Source organism: Eptesicus fuscus, chromosome 2 (genome assembly GCF_027574615.1).
Source record: "Eptesicus fuscus isolate TK198812 chromosome 2, DD_ASM_mEF_20220401, whole genome shotgun sequence".
NCBI classification, from domain to species: Eukaryota; Metazoa; Chordata; class Mammalia; order Chiroptera; family Vespertilionidae; genus Eptesicus; species Eptesicus fuscus.
The window spans coordinates 29,918,003-29,943,502 of NC_072474.1; the positions used below are offsets into that span (position 1 = coordinate 29,918,003).

The 25,500-nt window shown below is 41.1% G+C and overlaps 1 protein-coding gene across 3 annotated transcripts in view; it reads right to left on the reverse strand.

Annotated features, from left to right (window-relative positions):
- SFMBT2 (Scm like with four mbt domains 2) overlaps nt 1-25,500 on the reverse strand; it is a 196,134-nt gene that overhangs the window by 41,490 nt on the left and 129,144 nt on the right. For all 3 annotated transcript variants that reach the window (XM_054726333.1, XM_028130935.2, XM_054726331.1), the window contains 2 exons: nt 15,117-15,199; nt 9,015-9,141 (listed from right to left, as the gene is read on the reverse strand). In XM_054726333.1, the coding sequence (XP_054582308.1) occupies nt 9,015-9,141; nt 15,117-15,199 (210 nt within the window). The remainder of the gene's footprint in view (nt 1-9,014; nt 9,142-15,116; nt 15,200-25,500) is intronic.

Consider the following 25,500-nt stretch of genomic DNA (forward strand, 5'->3'; position numbering starts at 1 on the left):
CCACAAAATACCACGGCCTGGGCGAGTCTATTTTGAAGAACTGGCCTTAGAAGAAGTTTAAGTTTAAAAAATTTGGCTCTCAAAAGAAATTTCAATCGTTGCACTGTTGATATTTGGCTCTGTTGACTAATGAGTTTGCTGACCACTGAGCTAGGCTAGAGGCAAGGACGGGAGTACAGCTGTGTGCAGTGTTTTGCAGCACCAATCACAGTATCAGGATGTTAACAGACACCTGAGTGGTCTCTCCGGAAGGAGCACAGACTCTATGCAGGGAGGTAAAGCTGCAAGGAAGAACACTGCCTTTCTTTTCGCTCCTCACCACCTCCACTTACTGGGCTCTGACTATTAGGGGCCAAACACAACTCTGAGCACTTTATAGACACTAATTCTCACAGCCAATCTCCACAGCATCCTCCAAGGTAGAACCCGTTATTACGTACATTTTATAGTGATGTACAAATAAGAACAGGGATTTTAAACTAAATGTCCTCATAATCACACGTCTAGGAAGCAGGTGTGTATGTCAGGAGGCCTTGCTGAAAACCAGAATTTGAGTCTTAGCTCCGCGAGAAATACAGACTCCACATGTGTTAGAACAGTGGTTCACAACCTTCCTTCCTAATGCCGCGACCCTTTAACACAGTTCCTCATGTGGTGGTGACCCCCAACCATAACATTATTTTCGTTGCTACTTCATAACTGTAATTTTGCTACTGTTAATGAATCGTAATGTAAATATCTGTGTTTTCCGATGGTCTTAGGCGACCACTGCTGTAGAGCCTAAGACCATCGGAAAACACAGATATTTACATTATGATTCATAACAGTAGCAAAATTACAGTTATGAAGTAGCAACGAAAATAATTTTATGGTTGGGGGTCACCACCACATGAGGAACTGTGTTAAAGGGCCGCGGCATTAGGAAGGTTGAGGACCACTGTGTTAGAAGAAAGGCAATGACTGTATTTTACAAACCCAGCTCTGAGAGCCCACAAAGACGATAGGGAAGGCAGTTAGGGGACTACTGAAATCCTAAGAGGAAGGGATGAAGACCTAACCTGGGGCGTGGCAGCGAGAAGAGACAGAGCTGCCGAGGGGCACTGGGCTATCTAAGTGACTACCTGGTCACAGGAGCTGGGGGGATGCAAACAATGAGAGTTATCCTAGACTTTCTAAGTTGGATGACTGTGGTTTTTAACTTGGCTGAAATAAAGGTGCCACCAGGTCAGACTGAAAACTCCGAGAGAAGAGCAAACACAGGGGCAACACAGTGACGTCTGTACCAAGCTGATGTGCACACGGAGGTGCTCCGCAGGTGGGCGAAAATGGGGCCCTGCCTGTGACTGCTGAGAGTGGTGGGCACACCGGTTTGTCAGCACAGCACTGCTATTTGACGCAGAGAAAGATGAGATTGTATGGGCACCATCTGAAGAATTCTGACCTTTACATGTGAGGAAAGCAGAACAAAGGTGAGAACAAGAACCTCATCTAAGGAAACCTCAGTGGGGAAGAGAAAGCTGCCCAGCTGGTATTCCGGAAAAGATGGAAGGAAGACTTTGGAAAAAAAGATCAAGGTAGGTCAAATGCTGCAAAGGACATTTTTAAGGTCTCTGAAAGGTGAGGAATTGCACATGACTGCGGAGGAACTTACATAAAAAGAAAACATCTTCATTAAAACAAAAACAACCAAAGCAAGGGATGGAAATGTATATTACACTTCTTCGCAAGAGGAAGACTGAAGGTGAGGGGGAAATGGAGATAGGAAAGGAAATTACTAAGGGAAAGGGGCATGACACCTGCCATGTCAGGCGTGTGAGTCGTTACAGAAAATGCCTCCCGTTTATCCATTGACATGCCCAACACGTGAGCAGAGCTAACAACGCATGTCTTGCTTTGTTACTTAATGTTAAAAATGAAACTTGTTTATCGACTAACTTGCTGAAAAGAATAAGCCTCCAACATTTCATTATGTAACCTAAGATTTGTATGTTTCAAAATATTTATTGATGTCTACCCTGGTTTTGGCCTTCATCCCTATGTCTGACATAGAATCAAATTGTGTCACAAGGGACTCAGGCACAAAACTCCATTAACCATACTTAGTATATTACCTCATTTATTTATTCACCAAGTAGCTGAGAGTCTTCAAAGTACAGAGGACAAGGAGGGCAAGAAGCAAGCCAATTCAGGCTGCCAGCCCGCAGAAAGACAGCGGAGTGGAGGCAAGGGGTGGGTGGGGCTGAACTGAGAAAAGACCGGTTGAAAGTCTTCAAGAAGCAGTTAGACCTCTCAACACACTGACGACTCTGCACAGCAGGTCACACCTCCACCCAGGCTGGTGGCTAGAGGTTTACTCTCTAGAGTTGGAAGCACCAGGAGACGGCTGAGAATAGGAAAAAGACAAGGGCAAAAACAGGATTATGTGAAGGTCCATGCTCCAGAAGTAAAAGGCCTGCACCTGCCGCCATCATCCTAATAGCACAGATGTAAGCCGGGTTAGGACACTGCTAGTTGCAGGTGAAGAGGGCGAGGATATGGCCCTGCAAGCCTGGCCTGGTCAGGGAACTGTCCTGAAAAGTGCTGAGCTGCATTCCCATCTTAAATGACGCCTAAAACGTAAAGCAAGTGGACAAAAGGACACCAGCAGAACATCACGTGCCAAGGTCTATCTCACCGCAGCCAAGAAACTGAGAAAAAAAAATCAGATAAATAAAAAACTGGCACTGGACAATTCCACAGAGTATGCATTTCTTAAGAGGGAAAAAAGGAGAGAGCAAATCCTGTGTTTAAATACCTACACTGAAATTCTACATGAGGCACACAGGCTTAAAGAGTCCACACGCTGCTCACTTTGGCTGTCACCTGCGGAAACCCAGGGCAACATGTAAACTGGGCTCTGCATGTTCTGTGCTTGTCAATGTGGAATGTGAAGTTCACAAGGAAGGATGCAATCCCGGACTCTAAAAAGCTACTGTCCAAAACTATACATCACACAGATTCACAGATTGAAGTTTATATACTACTAGAGGCCCAGTGCATGAAATTCGTGCATAGGGGTGTGTGTCCCTCAGCCCAGCCTGCACCCTCTCCAATCTGGGACCCCTCAAGGGATGTCCGACTGCCCGTTTAGGCCCGATCCCAGTAGGGTTGGGCCTAAACAGGCAGTTGGATATCCCTCTCACAATCCAGGACTGCTGGCTCCCAATTGCTCACCTGCCTGCCTTCCTGATTGCCCCTAAATGCTTTTGCCTGCCAGCCTGATCACCACCTAACCACTCCCCTGCCAGCTTGATTGATGCCTAACTGCTCCCATGCCAACCTGATTGCCCCTAACTGCCCTCCCCTGCAGGCCTGGACACCCCTAACTGCCCTCCCCTGCAGGCTTGATCACCCCCAACTGCCCTCCCTTGTAGGCCTGGTCCCTCCCAACTGCCCTCCCCTGCTGGCCTGATTGCCCCCAACTGCCCTCTCCTGCTGGCCTGATCCCTCCCAACTGCCCTCTCCTGCTGGCCACCTTGTGGCGGCTATCTTGTGTCCACATGGGGGCAGCCATCTTGTGTGTTGGAATGATGATCAATTTGCATATTACTCTTTTATTAGATAGGATAGAGGCCTGGTGCACGGGTGGGGGCCAGCTGGTTTGCCCTGAAGGGTGTCCTGGATCAGGGTGGGGGTTCCCTTAGGGTGTGGGGCGGCCTGGGCGAGGGGCCTGTGGTGGTTTGCAGGCTGGCCACGCCCCCCAGTGACCCAAACGGAGGCCCTGGTATCTGGAATTTATTTATCTTCTTCTATAATTGAAACTTTGTAGCCTTGAGCGGAGGCCTGGGCTGGCAGGAAGCTTGGCTTCCTCCATCGCCGGGGAAACACAAGCCTCCTGTTTGCTCCGTGGCTGCAGCCATTTTTGTTGGGATTTATTTATCTTCTATAATTGAAATTTTGTAGCCTTGAGCAGAGGCCTGGGTCGGCCAGGGTGTGCAGGAAGCTTGGCTTCCTCCATTGCCAGGGAAACCCAAGCCTCCTGTTCGCTCCATGGCCGCAGCCATCTTGGTTGGGTTAATTTGCATACTCGCTCCTGATTGGCTGGTGGGCGTGGCTTGTGGGTGTAGCAGAGGTACAGTCAATTTGCATATTACTCTTTTATTAGATAGGATGTTTTACACATAGAACTGAAAGCCCTGGGTAACAAACCTTACAGGACACCATTCTCTCTCAATGTTCCCAGTGCACAAACACTCATCAGGAATACCCTGTCTGTTTTCATTCATAACAGTGCTCCAAATTTCAAAGCCAGGTTTTGGTGCTCATGTTCTAAAGCTCTCCACAAAAATTACTGTAGTGGCAACAAGTATAAGAGCTAAATAACTTAGCAAAAATGAAGCCTCTTAGTTGTCATACATTTTATGACATAAAAGGCATTTCTGCCTCAGCTAAAAATCTAAAATACTTCATATTCAGGAATGTGGAGCCCATTGCATCTCTTCTAAATGAGAATATATATATATATATAAATATATATATATATATATATATATATATATATATAAAGAGCCAGGGTCTGCAATGTTCAAATGACCAAATGGACCACCGAATACTGGAAGTCAGTCCTGCAGTCAGTGCTGGGTCACCGCAGCAACTCAGCACTGACTGCTACCACTGCAGGCGTGGCGACCCAGCACTGACTGCTGAGGTGGCTGCGGATAAGGCCCAAAGAGAGGCCCAGAGAGAGAAGCAGGGTCTGATCCACAGCCTCCATGGCAGCTGTTAATCAGCCCTTGCCTCTCTTTCTCTCTGGGTCTCGCCAGCAGCCGTGGGGGCTGCTGATCAGCTCTGCCTCTCTGATCAGGCCCAGAGATAGGCCCAGAGATGCTGACTGGCATAGAAACGGGCCAATCAGAACCAAATCTGGATGAACTGCAAGGAGCCAATGGCTGCCTAGGAGGTGGAGCTTTTGATGCTGACTGGCATAGAAACCAGCCAATCAGAACCTAATCTGGGTGAACTGCGAAGGCAGAACCTAAGGTAGGGGTTGAGGAGGGGTTTTAAGGGCAACAGTGTGTAAGAAAGCGGTTCAATTTTTTAATGACTGGTTTGGCAGTATAGTGCATATGGCTGGCTATCAGTCCAGATATTGGGATTATGTATTTTTGTCTGCCAAGAGCATATCCTCCTGCTGAAAAAGGCCCCCACCCAATTTAAGCAATCCTATCCTATAATTTATCTATACTAATAAAAGGGTAATATACTAATTAGACCAGGTCGACCAGACATCCGACTTCCTTCTGGACAAAGCCATGGTGGTGGGGGCCGAGGCAGAGGCAGTTAGGAGCGATCAGGCCGGCAGTGGAGGGCAGTTGGGGGCGAGATCAGGCCGGCAGGGAGTTAGGGGCAATCAGGCCGGTAGGGGAGGGCAGTTGGGGGTGTGATAAGGCCAGCAGGAGAGGGCAGTTGGGAGTGAGATCAGGCCGGCAGGGGAGGGCAGTTGGGGGTGATCAGGCAGACAGAGGCAGTTAAGGGCAATCAGGCTGGCAGGGGAGAGCAGTTAGGGGTGAGATCAGGCCAGCAGGGGAGGACAGTTGGGGGCAAGATCAGGCCAGCAGAGGAGGGCAGTTAGGGTTGATCAGGCAGGCAGGCAGAGGGGTTAGGGGCAATCAGGCAGGCAGACAGAGGCAGTTAGGGGCGATCAGGCAGGCATGTGAGTGGTTAGGAGCCAGTGGTCCCAGATTGTGAGAGGAATGTCCAATTGGAGAGTGTGCAGGCTGGGCTGAGGGAACCACCCCGACTCCCACCCGCCCCCCCTCCCCCCAGCCCTTCCACTAGAGGCCATTTTATTTGAAATTCATGCACGGGACCACTAGCATTAATAATAATGGGATAAGGGAAACCAAGAAAGCAATGCAAAGATGTAAACCCTCTTAGAGAGTGAACATGCTATGAGGATGAACAGAATGCCCACACCCTTTTGTCCCAGTAGAAAATGACCTGAACTGTATGTGAAGTGACTTGGATTTTGAGAACGCAGACAGAAAAACAAGTGTGTGAGGTAGTGTGTATAGCTGCAATACTAGATGTGTTAACATTTCTACTATATAGATAATGCTCAGGATGGTACGCATGGTTACCTAGAGCAGAGTATTACCATAGAGAAAGCACAACAATGTCCTTCCCAAAACACAAAGCCTCTTCATCAGAAACTGCCCTTGCTCACTATCAGTGGCTTTGTGAGAACTTGAGATTCTTTCTAAATATGCACCTAAAATAATATTACACAAATCTCATGTAATTTATTCACTGCTCCCCCTTCAACATCGGCTCCTTTATAGACACTTAAAGAACTATCTGACTTCAAGAGAAGTGAAATATTAAATAAAAATCACCCTTTTAATGACCTACAAGTGGTCAATTAGGCATGTGTTGAAATACTTCAAATCAATTTAATGCACAAATATAACTGATAAATTGTTATGAAGTACTTTATAAATTCAAAGTGTCGAATAAATGGTCTATAATCAGCATCCCCATCATAATAAAAGTACTCTAACAGGCACAAAGTGACCGTAGTGAATCTCTAACATTTTGTCCCCAGGACTGAGGAAAGAAAACACTATTACAAAAAACTGAAATAATGAGAAATAAGTACCAGCAAGCTTGCTATTATATGAAATGGCAAATGTTCAGTAAGGGCCCAAACCAAAACCAAATCAAAACACAAAATTTAAGACCGTTTAAGGAGATTGAGTGGAATTTACTTTATTTGATGAGACAAATGCATAATTTTGACCAATAATTCCAGGTAGATGACAGTCAACAGATTGTTTAAATTTTTTTCTTTAAATGTGCACGGCCTGCAAAAATGGATAATTTACTTTCTGACCTGCTTCAGAAGCCTAACTAACTCATTACTACAGAATGAAAGCACTCTGAAGAATAAGCAAAAGAGTTGCCAGGAACTGACTTGTATTTAGTTTGCTATAAATCCACAAATTTATATCCAAAGAAAAACAGCAATCTGGATATAAATAAATTATGACTGCCAAATAATTTTAACCACAATGTGCTAAATAATAATGGTAATACATGGGCTCTGCCATTTCCATTTTTGTTTTCAAATTAACAATGCAAACAAGACTCCAATCTCATGATATAGCTTAGCATAGTATTAGTTAGTAGCATGTTTGATTAAGGGATTCAAAATCATCCAAGAGCTCCTATTTTTCCAAGAGCAATTGAATCAACTTTACATGTAGTAATGCATGTAAGGTTGCACAATTACTGTGGCTGCAGAAATATCACTATTATGCCTGTGTCTACCTTTTGGCTACTTCCACTAGAGGCCATTTTATTTGAAAAACAAAGCAATCAACTTTTTGAGAATTTCCTCTTATTTCAAACTCGAGACCCGGTGCACGAATGCTTGTTAGACCTGATTACTGATGAAATAAGGATGAAGATATTAGCAGCAATTCTATGACCTTCCAAACTTTCTAGTCCAATGGTAATACAAGCATGTTAAAAGATCTAAAATATACTGCCGAAACCGGTTTGGCTCAGTGGACAGAGCGTTGGCCTGCGGACTGAGGGGTCCCGGGTTCGATTCCAGTCAAGGGCATGTACCTTGGTTGCGGGCACATCCCCAGTGGGGAGTGTGCAGAAGGCAGCTGAATCAGTGTTTCTCTCTCATCAATGTTTCTAACTATCCCTCTTCCTCTCCCTTCCTCTCTGTAAACAATCAATAAAATATATTTAAAAAAAAAAAAAGATCTAAAATATAGACCATCAAAGCTAACATAACTTTATTATTCATATCTAGTCTTACTGTTTTTTCATAAACACTTGAAATAACTATTGAGTGCTGTAAAACTGAAAAACAAACAATCAAAAAAACAAACAAAAAAAAACCACTCAGTATTTTAAATCACAGAAAGATGTGAAAACATTGGATATCAAATTCATTTCAATTCTTATTGAAAATACTAGAGGCCAAATGCACGAAGATTCGTGCAAGAACGAGCCTTCCTTCCCCTGGCTGCCAGCATCACCTTTGCTCCGGCCCAGAGCCACCTTTCGGCCTTCCCCCGCTGCCCAGAAGCCGGGAGCTGGGGCAGTGTGGAACGCCTGTGCTGTTGCCATGGCAATGATGCAAGTGTCCCGCCCCGCCCCCGGCTGCTAGGCGCCTGCATATGCAAATTAACCCACCAGCTTCGTTGGGTTAATTTGCATACTCACTCCTGATTGGCTGGTGGGCATCGCGAAGGTACGGTCAATTTACATCTTTCTCTTTTATTAGTGTAGATAACATCTAGAAAATATAGTCTTCTATCTAAATTCAAAATCTGATCAAGGTTTGTTTACAAAGTACATTATTCTGTGAATTATCTGTATAATTGTAAGTAAAATATAGCTATAAAGAACAGTTTAAACACCAACAAACAAGCCTAAATCCTGTTTATTATACAGGGGTGGGCAAAAGTAGGTTTATAGTTGTGAATATGCAAAACAGTTTATTCTTGTATTATTATTTATTAATAATTGTATTATTTATTTGTATTACAAGTATAAACCTATTTTTGCCCACGCCTGTATATTTGGGGAGAAAGTCGTCTTCATTTACTATTTTAAGGAAAAATTAAACAACTATGGAAGAAACCAAAGTAAGGGTATTATTCACATTAAAATATACAATTCTATCCTCATAATTACCAAGACTTCATAATACCCAAGACCTCAAATACCAGTTTTAGTGACTCATATTAATTTAATTGTGACATTAGCTTTTATAATCATAGATGTAAAAAACCCACTGTGTTCCAAACATAATTATCACTACAGCATCTCATTTCATGAAATTATTAAATTAAAATGAGAGCCTCTGTACAAATTTGTATTTGATTAATTTCACTTACTTGAGAACACTGAATAATTTAAGAGCTGTTTAAGTAAATGGAACACAAAAGGACACTTCTGAGACGTGCTGGATGGATCCTAAACTCTCCAGAATGGTTACAAAGCGGGCATACCTTCCAGGTGAAGCCACAGCAACCGCCCCTTCACCCTCACGACAGAGGCCACACAGAGCTCTCCTGGATTCCTGGGGTTTACGGCTTCAAGCTTCATGTTCTTTGTGAAACCCCGGCTGAATGATGTCTGAAAGAGAGAAATGATACTGGTACCACAGCAAGACAGCGTGCAGCAACAAAGCTGGCCAACTGAGGAAGCAGACATGCGCACACACGCACACGTGCACGCACAGCCCTTCTTTATAAGACGAGCAGGCTGTTCCCATGTTTGTCTTTCCCGCCACTTATGAAGAAAGAACCATGCCTTCTTCATTTGTATCCTAGAAACTGAGCTCCGCTTGGCCCATAGCAGGTGCCTAATAATATGTGTTGAATGAGTGAGAGGATGAATACATGAATACAACCACAATGGAGATACAGAGCAGTGGCTTCACCTCCAAAACCCCTTGCACTGGCCTTTCGGTAATCATCTCCTCCCAGGCTCCCGACTCCTGGAGCACTGATGTTTTCTGCTCCTATAATTCCACCTTTTCCATAATGTCATGTAAGTGAAATCATATACTATGTTGCCTTTGAGTCTGTCTTCTTTCACTAAGCAAACAGCATTTGAGCATCATTCACGCTATTGCACAATTCAGTAATTTATTCTGTGCTATGTAGATGTACCACAGTTTGTCCATCATTTACCAGTTGCGAGACATTTGAGTGGTTTACAATTTTTGGTGCTTGTGAGTAAAACCACTATAAACATTTAAGCACATGTTGTTGTGTGAACATTAATATATTAGTCAGCTCCAGCTGCCATAAAATACCACAGACCTGGTAGCTTAAATAACAGAAATCTATTTTCTCACAGTTCTGGAGACTGATAGTCTGAGAACAGAGTGTCAGTCGAGTCGTTTTTTTTCTGAGGTCCATCTCCTCGGCATGCAAATGGCAGTCTTCTCCCTGTGTCTCTACATGTTCCTTCCTCCAAGCTTGTGGTGTGTGCTCTTCTTATCAGGACACTGGTTGTATCGGATTAAGGCCCACCATATGACCTAATTTTACCTTAATTACCTCTTTAAAGACTCTAACTCCAAATACAGTCACATTCTGAGGTCCTGAGGTTAGGACTTTAAAGCATGTATTTTGGAGGAACATAATGCAGCCTATAACACTGTTTTCATTTCTCTAGAAACAGGATTGCTGGACCATATGGTAAATCTATAATAATAAAAGCATAATATGCTAATTAGATCGGACAGCCGGACAACCTTCCAGACGAAGCCAGGGCTGCGAGGGTCGAGCCCCTTGCACAAATTTCATGCATAGGGCCTCTAGTGTATATATATTTCTAAAAATCTGCCCAATTATTTTCTAACATATCATCTTGCATTCCTATCAGCAGTTTATACAGTTCCAGTTGTTAAACATCTTCTCAACTGATACTGCCAGTTTTTCAAATTTTAGCCATTCTTATAGTTAAGTCTAGTGGCATCTCACTATGGTTTTAACTTGTGTTTTCTCTATGACTAATGACATTGAGCAGTTTTCACTTTTGGCATTAGTATATCTTCTTTGTTGAAGTGTATTATTATTTTTTTAAATATATTTTTATTGACTTCAGAGAGGAAGGGAGAAGGAGAGAGAGAAACATCAATGATGAGAGAGAATCACCGATCAGCTGCACGCCCCCTACTGGGGATGAAGCCTGCAGCCCAGGCATGTGCCCTTAACCAGAATTGAACCCTTCAGTCAGCAGGCCAATGCTCTATCCACTGAGCCAAACTGGCTAGGGCAAAGTGTATTATTTTTACCTTTATTCTTGAAATATATTTTTACTGGATATAGAATTGTAATTTTTTTTTTTTCTTATAGCACTCTAAAGAAGTTGGTTCACACTCTTTTGGCCTCTGTTGTTTCTGATGAAAAGTTTGTTATTATTCAAACTGTATTCCTCTATTTTAAATGTATTATTTTTCTCTGGACACTTCCAAGAGTTTTCTCTCAATGTTTATTGGTTATCAGCAATTTGACTATGTAGAGTTTCTTTGTATTTATGCTGCTTGAGGCTCACTGAGATTCCTGAACCTGTAAATTTAGATCTTTTAGCTGCTTTGCTTAATTAGGAATCATTATTTCTTCATATATTTTTTCCTTCCACTTCTGTGTCCACTTCTGGGTCTCCAGTTACACATGAGATTGTCCCTCAGATCCTTGAGATTCTCTTCACCTTCCTCCCAACCCCATGCCATTTTTTTCCTGTTCTTCAGATAGAATAATTTGTCTTCAATATCATAAACTCTTTCCTTGCTCATATCTGTTCTGCTATTAAGCCCTTTCAATGAATTTGCTTATTTCAGATATTGTATTTATCAGTTTTAGAATTTCCCTTTTTTATACTTCTACTTCTGTTCTGGCAATTCCTATCTTTTCATTCATTAGAAGAATATTTTTCTTAACATCAATGCTTCAAAAACTTTAGAGGATATCAAAATGACTTGGAAAACCTTTAAAAACATAGGACTGCTGGGCCTCATCCCAAAGTTTTTGATTCAGTTTAAGTAAGATAATTTGTATTTCCAGCAAGGTGATGCTGAAGGAGCTGACCTACGGACCACACTTTGGGATCCAGTGCTTTCCACTACTGATCTTAGTTATAATAGGGACTTTAAAATACTTGAATGCTACCAACATCTGGGTCATTTTGGATTTGGTCTCTTTTCATTGTCTTTTCTACTGAGAATGAGTCAGATTTTCCTATTTCTTCATGTGTTGAGCAACTTTGGATTGAAATCTGGATGTTTTAAATGTTATGTCATAGAAACCCTGGATTGTGGCATATTCTCCCAAGAGTGCTGGTTTTTCAGTTATAGCAAGCAATTAACTTGGTTGGTCTCAAACTACACACTTGTCTCTTGAGAAGCAGCTCAGATCTTAATTCAGTTCTTTCATCCTTAACTACTAGGCTGCTTGGAGTTTTCCTGGCAAATACATGGTTGAAGAATCTGTGGTTCCTCCTCCTGGCTCTCCCCTGTTTGTTATTCCTCTTACTTTCCAGTAGCTTGTGGTTTCCTAAATTCTGTTATTGTGTTCATAAGGCCAGAAAGATTATAAATCTTACAATCACTGTTTTAGTCATCTCATATGTTGTCAACTGTGGCTGACCTCAGACCACTCATCTGAAAATTTGGGGATGATCACCCCACGGTCTTCTTTTTACAAAACACCTGCCTCCCCGCCCCCAGTATCTGCATGCTTTTGTTCATGTTCTACATCCTTCAGTAGCTGTTTTCATCCTGCCCAGTGTTTAGTTGCTCTCTGTAAGAGGATGGATTCGGTATGAGCTTAGCCATTACTGGAAGCAAAATTCACTATTAAATAAGTATGATACAAAAATTTCCAGTCACCCACTTCTATAAATTTTAACCAGATATTACAATATTACATAAATATATATGTTTTGAAATATACAAACTGAGATAAACAAGTTCCTGCCAGTAACAGATTACATCTCTTTGTTACTGATAGAAGGAAACCAAGGTAATTCACATTTACATGTCTTTTTATATATGTTAAGTTGAAGTGAAAGTCTATCTCTATGTAAACAGAACAAAATTATCCAATGTATGTTAAGAGACCAGTTTGTTCTTTTCCTTTATATTTCCTTGGAAATAGGAATCAAAGCTACTCTATGTGGGCTATTTTCCTACAAATCATCCTAACTTATCCACACATATTATGTATTGAGCTTCTTTCTGATAATACAATTTGATAGGCTGGCTGCCTGTAAAGTCTCTAAATAAGTTAAAATGCCATTTATTCTACTTAATAAGGGAAAGCTACAACCACATAACCTCGGTTTGAGGGTAATTTAAAAAGGATCAATGGCAAAACCGTTACCTGTGAGTTTATTTTACGAAGTATTTGGCTGTGTCAATCCATTTCAGAACTGCCTGTGATTGTTAAACATCCTCAGGGAAATGTCATCCATATATCCACTTTTAAACTACCTCTCCTCTGGTATACACTAGATGTATGATTAAAAAATAAACTCATAATAAGCATCCCACTAAAGAGCACTGCAAAGTGTCAGAAATGCAACCCATCCATCAACAGGCAGATAACAATCCTGTTGATTAAATAAACGAGGAGCCAGAAAAAAAGGGGACATACTTGTAACAAGTGCAGCCCTAATAAATACACCAATGTATTTACTAGAACAGATGTAATCTGGGTAGCTAAATCCTAAAAGCTCAGAGGCCACCTGGGGATGTGGCTACTTGCTCCACTATTAAAATGCATGTGGACAACAGCTGGCTGAATGGGAGCAGAGGACAGATAAAAAGAAGCTTTGGTGTCGCAGAAGAAACTCCTCCTTAAATACAGGACCAGGGGAGATGGGAGGATTTCTTTCCCAAAGCTGAAGAATCAGGGAAGGATTTTTATTCTTTTCAGGTAGAAAGCACAAAGTAAAGGGGTTTCAGGACATGATGAAGTGTTTCCAGGATCCTAAATGAAAGGCCAGAAGGCCAGTAGGTTTTGTCACAAGTGACGTCAACATGGTAAAAAGGTTAATAAAATTGCATTGGACTTCATAAGCCTTGCTAACTGGCTGCTATCCCCATGGTGGCATGATAACATAGCTGCCCCCTTCAAACCACCTAAACACTCACCATGCAGTTCTTTCAACTACAGAAGAACTGCCTTTGGGCAAAGGGTATGTCATCCAAGTAGAAAGTCGATTTAATCATTTGCAAAGCTTTGATTGCCACTCTGCCACTGATTTGTTTCTGTATTTAGGAGTACAAGTTGACCCAGTAATCAACCTACTTAATTCTCCCAAATCCGTTTTTGACTATGCTCAGTATTGAGTTTCTCTCTACTAGGTCAACCCTTTCCTCCTCTCAGTTCTCATATTCTGTTACCCTGCAGAACAAATTATAGGTGGGGCGGCAGTGAATCAGCAGCAATGGAAGCATATGTCTAGAAAACAAGTCTGTGATTCGGGAGCACTCTGCACTTAGTATCTGCAGTCCTCAGCTGGAGGACTGCATCTTTTCTCAGCACAAGGAATTAGCTTCATCATGAAATATGTGTTCAATGCACTAAGCTATATATTTATGCCTCATTCTTAAATCAGAGATACTAATCTACGTCTCTTTTCATAGTTCCCCAGGGTTGATGAAATATAAATGAATAATTTATAAACTACTCAATACAACCAGTTCAGATAACTAAGCAAATACATACATGTATGAGCGCGCGCGCGCACACACACACACACACACACACACACACACACACACACACACAGCTATTTTATTTGTCACAAAAATCCTATTACTATGTCAATAAGTTCTATTTGAACAAGGTAGGGGCTTAAAGTAAGCAAGCAAAGTACACAATTGTTGGACTAGGATCCTAGCAAAATAATCCAAGGCATAAAAAAATAATAAGATCATATTTTAAGAATATTCCTCAGGTACAGAGAATCTGTACCTATTGATGGGCTTATCAATATTATACCCCATCGTAACCAATAGCTATGCATGGCAAGTGCACAGCTATTGGCAGCACAGGTGGCTGGCTGTCCACCAGTTTGTCCTCCCTCTTCTACAGTATGGAGTCATGGTGGGGAACCAGCCAGGGCATCTCCTAGCCTCATTCATGGTGCAGATGAGGGACTGGTTCTCACGGAGAGAAAGGGAACAGAGCAGCGTGTGTCAATACCAGCTGCCCTGCTTAGAACTAGGGCTGTCTTCTCTCCCGATCTGCTCACCAGATTCAGGGACTGAGACCAAAACATATCTAGCTCAAGGCTCACCACAATGAGAAGAACCACCTAGAAACCCAGTACATCCTGGACCCTTCCCTCAGTGAGAACTAAATATATAGCATGTTTAAGCCACTACACATTCAGTAATCCATTTGTTACTATCTCCCAGAATTACTCTAATCGACAAGCTGAAAGGACGACTTTTCAAAAACTATGAAAGTTTTGGGATTCCATGGAACACAGCAGCACTCTACTCTTGCTCAATAAATAGAAAACAATTGATGGCATTTATGGTGAGCAACATCGATGGTGAAAGGAGTAGCAAGAAACAAGCGTCTTACATTTTTGAAGCAGAAAGGAGGTGCTTCTTCCGTTCCATGCTGCTTGTGATAATCGGCCCAGTCAAAGTCCTGGCCGGAGTAACCTGTGCGGGACAGAACGTGGGCAACATTAGTCAGGCTAAACACTGACAGTGAACAGCTTTACAGTGTCACTAATTAAAATAATGAGGGGTGCAAGGATAGGCTCCCCAAAGGTGAAGTCTTTTCTTAAGCCTGACAGCATATCAGATTTTAGGAGGGTCAAATGAAATATTTTGAAAAATGTGAAGTACTACATACAGGTAAGGTGCACCATTATTATCAGAATGCAGTGCCTGAAACCAGGTAAAGACAAGGTGGAATTGACCCACACCAGCACATGACAATGGGTAGATCTGTTCTGGAGAAGAATAAATGATATTGAGGGAGGGGTCTGAGAAACAACTATTCATATATGCTAAATTTAATGAGATTCAGATCTTACCAAAGTGGTTTTTTCTTTCTTTATTCATTTGATTTTGGGGGGAGGGTACACTTATAAAATATATATCCATCATGCCCACCACAACAAGACATGGGAGAAGGTGAGAGAGGAAAAACAGTTCTAAATTATAAAATAAGAATGACACTGAGTGTATGGCTTGACCTAGATGGGAAAATACATCATAATATGTGAGTATTTGCATTTCCTGTGAAAAAGGGACTGTGATAGAAATGAAAAATATAGTAGTAATTAGGATTCATTGAAACTGTACAAAATGTCACTACAGTCTTCATTTAGTGTTCTCCCTTTATTGGTTTAACTGTATGCAAAATACATTTAAGTATATTTTTGATGCAAAAGAAATTGGGAATATTTCTTTTCCTGCATATTGTCATAAATTCATACCTGAAAATTCACTTAACATGGGGACTTTAGTTTCTAAATCCCATAGTTGCAGAGTAATGACAGAAATTTTTTACTAAAGAAACTCAAGACACCGGTTGCCTCCTACCTCCATCTCTACTCACAAGTACAAAATAATGTTCTTTTCATTAAGTAAGCACAATTTGCCCAACGTTTCCTAAGATGGAGGGATTAACCAAGAAGGCAGCTGTCCTCCTCTGGCCCAGGGACTGACCTTTGACCCTCCCATGCGCTGCTCCCCATCAGTGGCAGAGGTACCCCCTTCCTTGTAAGCTATCCCTCTCATTCTATGAAGACTGACAAGTCCTCACTTCTTTCGAGAAGTCTCAGAGTTCTGAGGTGCTGTGTACTCTTTCTAGCTGGTTCTGAACAGGGCCAGCACATCTTCCAGCTGCCCTTCCCCCACCGCTTTCCAGAATCGCCCCTCCAGCCAGAGGCTCTCGCAGCAGAGGTTTCTGGAAGGGATCAAACCAATTTTCTTCCGAATATTCATAAGCAAAACAAAACGTGTGTTGAACAAGGCAATGCAAGTTCCTGTGCAATTACTATAACCCGCCACTTGAAGAGTAGTAGTCTGTCTGGAACTGTTTTGGGTCAAATACTCACATTAATGTATAAGAAAAGGAGAATTCCAACTGGTGAGAAGTTACCTAACAGTACGAAGGGTACTGAACCAGAAGGGAGACTGACTTTAGATCCAGTTCTTCCAAAAACTAGATGGACCAAGGTGAAAGTAAATTAAACCTTCTATGCAACAGACTTGATCTACTACTTCACAAAATAAAGAGACGATCTTATAAAGTCCCCTCTAGCTGCTGCATTCCATGACTCAGAACCACCACCACTAACAGTTCACTGTTGCTGCTTAGGATTTTTTTCCTTTCCTCTGTGCTTACTGTCCTTTTCTTCTCCCAGGAGAAACGTGTGGCAGGGCTGACAAACAGAGATTATGTGACAAGACATTCCCTAGATGAGCTCTCAATTGAACAGCTGAAGACAAGATGATCCCCTGCAACAGGACCCGATTTGTTCCATGGTGGGGCCAGCCGACTCTGTTACAAAGTCAAGATCTCTGTTCCATCTCTTCCCTACACTTCTGCTGCTTCCTTACTTAATTTTGTGAATGAGGAAGCCTCATCAAGATCATAGGGGAAGAGAAAAATTAGGGGGAAACGTATATAAATAGTAAATTATGTTCTGAGATAACATGAAATTTAGGTATTTTTTTAAATATATTTTTATTGATCTCAGAGAAGAAGGGAGAGGGAGAGATAGATAGAAACTTCAATGATGAGAGAGAATCACTGATCAGCTGCCTCCTGCATGCCACACACTGGGACTGAGCCCACAACCTGGGCATGTGCCCTGACTGGGAATCAAACCATGACCTATTGGTTCATAGGTCAATGCTCAACCACTGAGCCACACCAGTTGGGTGCAATGTAGGTATTCTTTATGGTCAATATCTGTTCAGATAAAATTTTCAGCTCAGAAATTGCCTCTACTTCTACAGACAAACATTTAGCAGGGTTCTCTAGAATTTGGTCCCCAATTGCCAACTCCAATGGACTTCAACCCCCTCCATAAAATGCTATGCTCCATTGTTTCTTGGACCAACATTCAATCGTCTACATCCAGTCTTCACGATTCTATGGGGAGCCATTTTTAATCTAATAATTTCAAGGGATAACCAAGTCTTGCTGAGTACGTAAGCAACGCTAAAACTCTCTCCTTTCCCTGAACATTTGAACAGCCAAGCCTTCTCCTCCTCCTCCTCCTCCTCCTCCTCCTCCTCCTCCTCCTTCTCTTAGGGACCTTTATTCCCTTCATCACTTAAAATTCTTTTCCTTCGGGTTGGTAATGAGCTCTCTTTGTAAGGCAGTTTTGTGATAGCTCAGAAAATAACTGCTACATAAAAACAAATTGCTGTGCCTTGTATAATAGAGACAACAAGGGTCAATTATACCCATTAATCAACAAAGACAGAACAAGAAGTACTAGGGCTTAACTGCAGCCAGGAAAACATGTTTTAAAGCCGGAGAGAGGGAAATAGCAGAGAAGAAAAGAAAATGAAGGCAAATCAAAACCCCTTAGGCTATTAAAATTTGCAGCTAGCTGCCATAGGAGACTGTTGAACCACAACCACTAGAGTTATTTCAGCTTTTATTAGTGTTTATTCTGAATGAAGTTCCAACTGTTACCAGTCCAAAAGGGAACAGGTCGATGACCCATTTCCATATGACACAAATTAATTGACATAAAGCAGCTCCACTTGCAAACATTGCTATTGGCAGTGCAAGTAGACAATTGTTTTAAAAAACAATTTGGCAGTAAAAATGTTCATGGACTTTGACACAATTTCATTTCTAGGAACTTATCCCAAAAAAACAAACCTAGAAATATAAAAAAATGCTATACATTGAGATATAATGGCATTATTATTGATAATACCAGCTGGGGGTGGGTGGAGGGGGGATGGGGACGGCTTTGTATCCAAATATAGAAAATGTTTTGAAGCTTATCCAAATCCATGGAAAGTGACGCAGACATGAAAATGCACAGTCTGTTTAAAAAAAGGTTATGATAAATGATTGCTATGGTTTTATTACATATATTTTTATTGATTTCAGAGAGGAAGGGAGAGGGAGAGAGAGATAGAAACATCAATGATGAGAGAGAATCATTGATCGGCTGCCTCTTACACACCTCCTACTGGAGATGGAGCCTGAAACCCAGGCAAGTGCCCTTGACCGGAATTGAACCTGGGACCCTTCAGTCCACAGGCCGACGCTCTATCCACTGAACCAAACTGGCTAGGGCGATTGCTATGATTTTAAATGAAAAGTTTGGTTTAAGCATATATAGAATTACCTAATTTATATTAAAATATGCAAAAAAGAAAATAAAAACCTATTGGTAAATATCAAAGTAACTAACTGGGTGGTGGGATTCCTGGATACTTTTTTCTTCACGATTGGCCAGGAGGTGAGGGGGGCGGGACTCGGGGTGGCCAATTGGGCCGGTGGGACACTTTCCAAGCTTTCACTAATGATCATGAGCTACTTCAATAATAAAAATTATTTGAAAGCATAACATCTTTGCTGTGTTTTCAAAGCTAATCAAGACACTGGTCAATCAATCAAGGGTTGATTCAGTATGTGACTGCCTCCCCACAGCTGTCCTCTCACTTCTGGTATGCTAACAGATTCCTGATGGTTTCCAGTTCCCACAGGAAGTCAGATCTCTCCTCAGTACCAGCACTCGAATTGGGACAATCCTGAGATAACCATGGTGGTCAGACCTGTAGCCAGTGATTTGGGATGGAGGAGAGGGAAGGGTTACAAAAATATTTCCCTTTAATAAAAGACAGGACAGGAATAAGGGCTGCTCTTCTATGCTGGTTGCATATGAAGAAAACTGTACAGTCTTAATAAAAAATAAAAACAGCAAACGAATATCATGTTTGCCATCTCCCTGATGGGAAAAATGAAAAAACAGTAATATGAATCCCACACTGTAATGACTGTTGGGAACAGATACTTTTATTCTGGTTGGTATCTAACTTGAATAATCATTGTAGGTGTCAATTTGGCAACATGTGCCAAATTTTTAAGAAGGTGTCTACTTTTCCACTCTAGCCATTTGTTCATTTACATACCCATTCATTTAGAAATATTTAGTAAGAGCATGCTATATGCTAGGCAGGGTTTTAATACTAGGAATACAGAAATGAACAAAACTGACAAAAACCCTTACTTCACAGAGCTTACATTTCAGTGAGAGGAAACAGATTACACACAAATATATAAAATGTCAAGTGATCACAAGTGCTAAGAGAAGAGAATGTGGACAAAAGGCGTAGGAAGGGCTGCATCAAGGGAGGCCTTAAAGAAAAGTTGAAACGTAGAGGAATGGTGGAAGCGAACCATGTGTCAGGCAGAGGGACTAGAAACTGCAAAAGCAAAATTCTAGCAAAACACTGCAAGTTATAAAAAGATCCTACCTAATAATAGACAAATATGCAAATTGACCGTACCTTAGCTATGCCCACGATTGGCCAGGAGGTGAGGGGGGCGGGACTCGGGGTGGCCAATTGGGCCGGTGGGACACTGAGCTTGCGTCGCCAGTGGCGGAGGCTTCTGAAAGGCCTGGTGCACCAGCGGACAGGCACCCAGCTCCCCCGTGATCGAAAGCGAAAGCGTGTAGGGGACCCTACATGTGCATGATTTAATCAAGCACTGGGCCTCTAGTAATATAATAAAATGTCAATTTTCCTAAGTTAATCTATAAATCCAATGCAATTGTGATTGATATTAAAAAGAGCAGCCAAACAGACCACCTCAAAATGCAGCACCTGAGGCAGGACTGAGGAAGGGAAGAGTGTGACCAGCAGAGGGCACAGCGAGTGCCAATGTCCTATGGAGGGTATGTGCATGCCCCAGGGTCCAGGAAGGGCAAGGTGGCTGGAGTGAGGGAGCCGACTGGGGAACGTCTTAGGAGAGGAGGCCTTGTAGGCTGTTGCCATGACCAGGACTCAGCCACTGAGTGAGGTCTGAGCAGACAGAGGAGGAACAAGTGTGATTTACAGTTGACTACTGTGTTGAGAATAAACTGAAGAAAGCAGAAGGCCACAGCAAGTAACCCAGGTGAGATTTAAAGGAGCCCAGAACCCTGGAGGTGGTGAGGAGGCGAGATCAGATCCCAAAAATGTCAGCAGGATTCACAATGGATTAGACATGGGGCGCCAGAAATAGAGAGGCCAGGATGCCTCGGTTCTCAGTTATATCTGTAATGTTTTATTTCACTTTTTAAAAATTGGAATCAAATATGGCAAAACGTTACAGCTCAGTCAGGGTGGCAGGTCCATGGGAGTGGGTTTATTTTCTGTCTTTTTGGTATGTAGGAAATATAACAGATTACCAAATGGACTGCGTTCATCAGTCAGTGTCCAGGAAAAGAGAATACCAGCAAGGGTTCACTACTCTGTGTCCCGATAATAATTAAAATACACCCTTACTTCCTAAATTGTGTCCACAGTTTAGGTGTCTAATAAGATGGCCAGCTAGGGGACATGAAGTGCTAAAATAAGTGATTTACTTCAGCCTTCGCTCAGACATTTTACAACAGAAATGAAAGGCTAAACATTTTCTACAGAGATCCCCAAGTGGGATGTTTTCTCCACTAATTCTACCACTAATCTTTGATATTCCATGCCATGGAGGTTAGTGAAATCATTTTGAAATAGCAAATCATGGTTGATACCCTATACGCATTTTTGCTTAGATGATTTATTATCTTGTTTGATCACTTTTAGTGCCTATAATATTGAATTGTTGTTCACTGGGCTTAAAGGAATGGGGTAAAACCTCCAGGCTCTGTCCCTGGCTCTCCAGGAAAGCATCTGCTCACACGCAGAGAGCACCGAAAAAGTCCTACCCACTCCAGCTTAAGACAGCTTGTCTCTAAAGCCTGGGAACAGACTTTAAAAAAAATAGGAATGAAGTTAAAACAATGTAAGTAAGGACCTATGTTTCTGCACATCTCCTAGACCACTGGATGTCTTTTATTTCATCATCAGCTGCTTCCCACTGACTGGGAAGTGAATGGGGTATCCTTTTGCTACTGGGCAACACGAAATTATAAGCAGTGTTTATGATTGGAAAGGAAACCAAAACAATATATTACACTTGTGGAAAACATACACACAACACATCTAAACACCTCTCAGCATGTAGAATAAATCAGACATATGCTCTTTATAAAGTTCAAAATTTAAGTTAAAAATAACAAACTTAGTTCAAAGACAGTGTATACTTTCATACATTAATAAAGCAAAGAACGGTGTTTTAAAGGAATTCTACAGCATAACTCCCAGCCCGGGTGTGACTACAAAAGACGTTAACAAATTACCTCAAAAGAAAACCATCAAATCACCATTAGGGAAATCACCACCACCTCCTCTAAACTGTATTTCATTTTAATGACAAAAATAAACATATTCCCCTCTCACAAAACGGGAAGGGAGCTCAAGAAATAAAGCTGTAATTTTGTTATATCTGCAAGCACTTGGAAAATTATACCTGAGAATTGAAATTCTCCAAATGCTCTGACATAGAGACAATTTCACAGTCACGGAAGAGTCATGGTCGACTGACATCAGTTAATCCCCTCTAAAGACACCCAATAGCCCTAAATTCCCAAGGACAGCTTTTATGAATACAACAGTGACAGACAATAGGAGTAAAGGGTGGATTTGGTGTATTTTTTAAAAAAACAACACACACACAAAATTTGGGATCTTAAGACTAGGGTTTTAAGCCAGTACTTCTGCCTCAGTACTTGAAAAATTTAACACCACTGGGCTTCAATTTACCCACAAGTAAAATGATTAGAGCTGATGAGATCATCTTTAAGATCCTTTTTAGTTATAAAAGACCCTCTACTCTTAATAATATGTTTATTTTTAATAGATAATACATTACGTTAGATCAAAAATAAAAATCTTTTTAAAGTATTCTGCTCAGAGTCTCACTCGTACCCTCACTTCCATCTGTCCTGCTCGCCACCTCCATACTCGGAACCTCCATTCAGAATTCTCATTTTTATTAGTTCCTTTTTGTGTTTAGCTTTATATACTATTTTTTAAATTTATCTTTATTGTTGAAAGTATTACAGATGTTCCTTCCCCCCCCCCTCCATTGACTCCCTCCTCTCTGCTCCCACCCCCTCCCCAGACCTTCATTGCACTATTGTCTGTCCATGGGTATTGCATATATACATATAAATTCTTTGGTTAACCTCTTCCTGCCCTCTCCCTTTCCTCTGAGATTCCTTAGTCTGTTAGATGTTTCCATGTCTCTGGATCTATTTTGTTTTGTCAGTTTATTTTGTTCTTTAGATTCCATAAGTGATCAAGCGGGATTTATTCCGGAGATGCAAGGCTGGTACAATATTCACAAATCAATAAATGTGATACATCACAAAAACAAATTGAAAGACAAAAATCACATCATATCAATAGACATAGAAAAGGCATTTCACAAAATCAAACACCCATTTTTGATAAAAACTTTCAGCAAAGTAGGGAGGGATCATGCCTCAACATAATGAAGGCCATATATGACAAACCTACAGCCAACATCATAATAAATGGGCAAAAACTAAAATCATTTCCCTAAGAAGAGGAATAAGACAGGGATGTCAGCTTTCACCATTCTTATTCAACATAGTACTAGAAGTCCTAGCCACAGCGATCAGACAAGAAGAAAATAAAAGGCATCCAAATTGGAAAGGAGGAAATAAAATTGTCATTACTAGTTTCTTATGTAACCTGACAGTTTCTTTACAGAAATATGAGCAAACAAATACATATTCTCCTTTACCTCTTTTCTAACAAAAAAAGTGTCATGCTATAATCTACTGATCTTTAGCACTTGCAGCATATCTTGGAGCACTTCTCAAATCAGTACACAGAGATTTCCTCATTCTTTTTAACAATTGCATAGTTTTCATTATATGGATATCTAAAATCTATTTAACCCATACAGACAAGCACTTGGACTTTTTCCAGTATTTGCTATTATATATCATGCTGCAAAGAACAAACTTTTATGCATATTATCTGCACAGTGTATCTTCAGGAGAGATTTCCAGGAATAAAACTGCTGAGTTAAAAGGTAAAATGCATTTATAATTTTAGTAAAATTTGACAAAATGCCTTGGACACAGTTTGCACCTACATGCACTATCACCAGCAAATCTGGGAATTCTTGTTCCTCCACACGCTCATCAAAACAAAATTTCTTTTCTTTCTCTTTTGATTTTCTACCTCATCTTATAAATGCATGCCATCTCAATATGACTTTCACTCACATTTCTCTTATTGTGGTATGTTTGAGTAAGAGTCCTTATGTTTCTTTTAACTGTGGACTATCTGTGGATATTCTGAAACCTTTTTCTGTAAATTGCTGGTCTTTTTCTTACTGGCTTATCAGTAAAATCTGTACTATTTCAAGATAACAGTCCAGTAGCCAAAACACAACCCCTATAGATTGCCAGTGAATCCTTGACTAATGATATTGATCACTTCTTAAGTGTTTTAAGTGGGGGTTTTTTAAGGCTTATCTCTGAGAGTTTTTTATTGGAAGATACTAACCACTATACTCAATATTCCACAGCAATATTCATGAAGAAATTTTCTTTTTTGTGTGTGATTTTTAAAAAGGCATCCTTCATTTTCAATAGGGGAAGAAATCATTTGGAAAACTACATGAAAACAGTTTCATTTCATGGATATCACAAATACTTGGGTGACAGAAGAAATAATAAATGTGGCTAAATGTTAGGTATAAAAAAGCTTAACATATTAAAACACTCAATATTCTAAATACATTTGTATAGTCATTTCATTACACATTAGTTCAGTACACTAATCTAAAACAACTTTCTTAATATCGTGAAATGCAATCATCCAAATAAACACATGCATTTTCCTAGTAAATATTTAAGCTATATGGCTACAATCACTTTCCTAAAAAACACTTTTTAAGAGTTACAATTCATAAGAAGCATATTTAAAAATTCTGGTAAACATTAAACCTCTGCCATAATGAAATAATCAAGCAGCCAAAATGCATGTATTAATACTTCCCTTTTTTTCATTATGTAAGGAAATACCCAACCAATGTTTTTAAAATTCTTAAATAGATCTTATTACTAACTAGACATTTGCAAAGTCCAACTAAGAAGCATTTTATAGATACCTAGAAAAAACTTCCTTCAATGGCATGAAACCCATCCGCACACATGGTTTGATTAGAGCGGTTAGAAGGAAGCAACAGTGGCCCCAGGGGCTTTCGAACTCCACAAGTGACCTAACGCTAACAGTTCACAGCAGGAAAGGCCTTGTCTTATCTACCACCAATACAGATTTTATCATAAACACCTGGATAGTCATTTTAAGGGACTATAAAAACACTTAGTCTTTTGTCATTTCTTTGATTCTGCGCGCCTGTGGAATACCAGGCGTGTCCCCCCTTTGACAGTCCTGGAAGCTGAGGCACTGGGATGTGGCCAGTCTTTGGTGAGTACCCAAATGCAAACAAGAACTTGGGCCTTGTGAACTGGAGGTCTCACCGCTATGGGGAGCGGGATCCGGAGCCAGACCTCCTGCCCTGTGACGGTCTATGTGTGACTAATTTTCCTCATCGGGAAATCCTCGTTTTGAGGACTAAATGAGTTAAGCACTTAAAATAGTATAAAGAGTATTACGCAGAAATTCATGGCACTCTATAATTAGACCACATCCCATTACTGCAGAACCTCAATGTGAAGAATCAACAGCTGACATGGAAATACTCAAAAGCAAGTCCTCCATGGGAATGAGCAGGGACGAACAATGAGGATAAAAGCTTAAAAATATCAAAGTATATTCACGCCAGTGGAGTACAGGCATGCCATGGATGAGCTGGGTGTACACAATGAAAGGTGGTACATGGC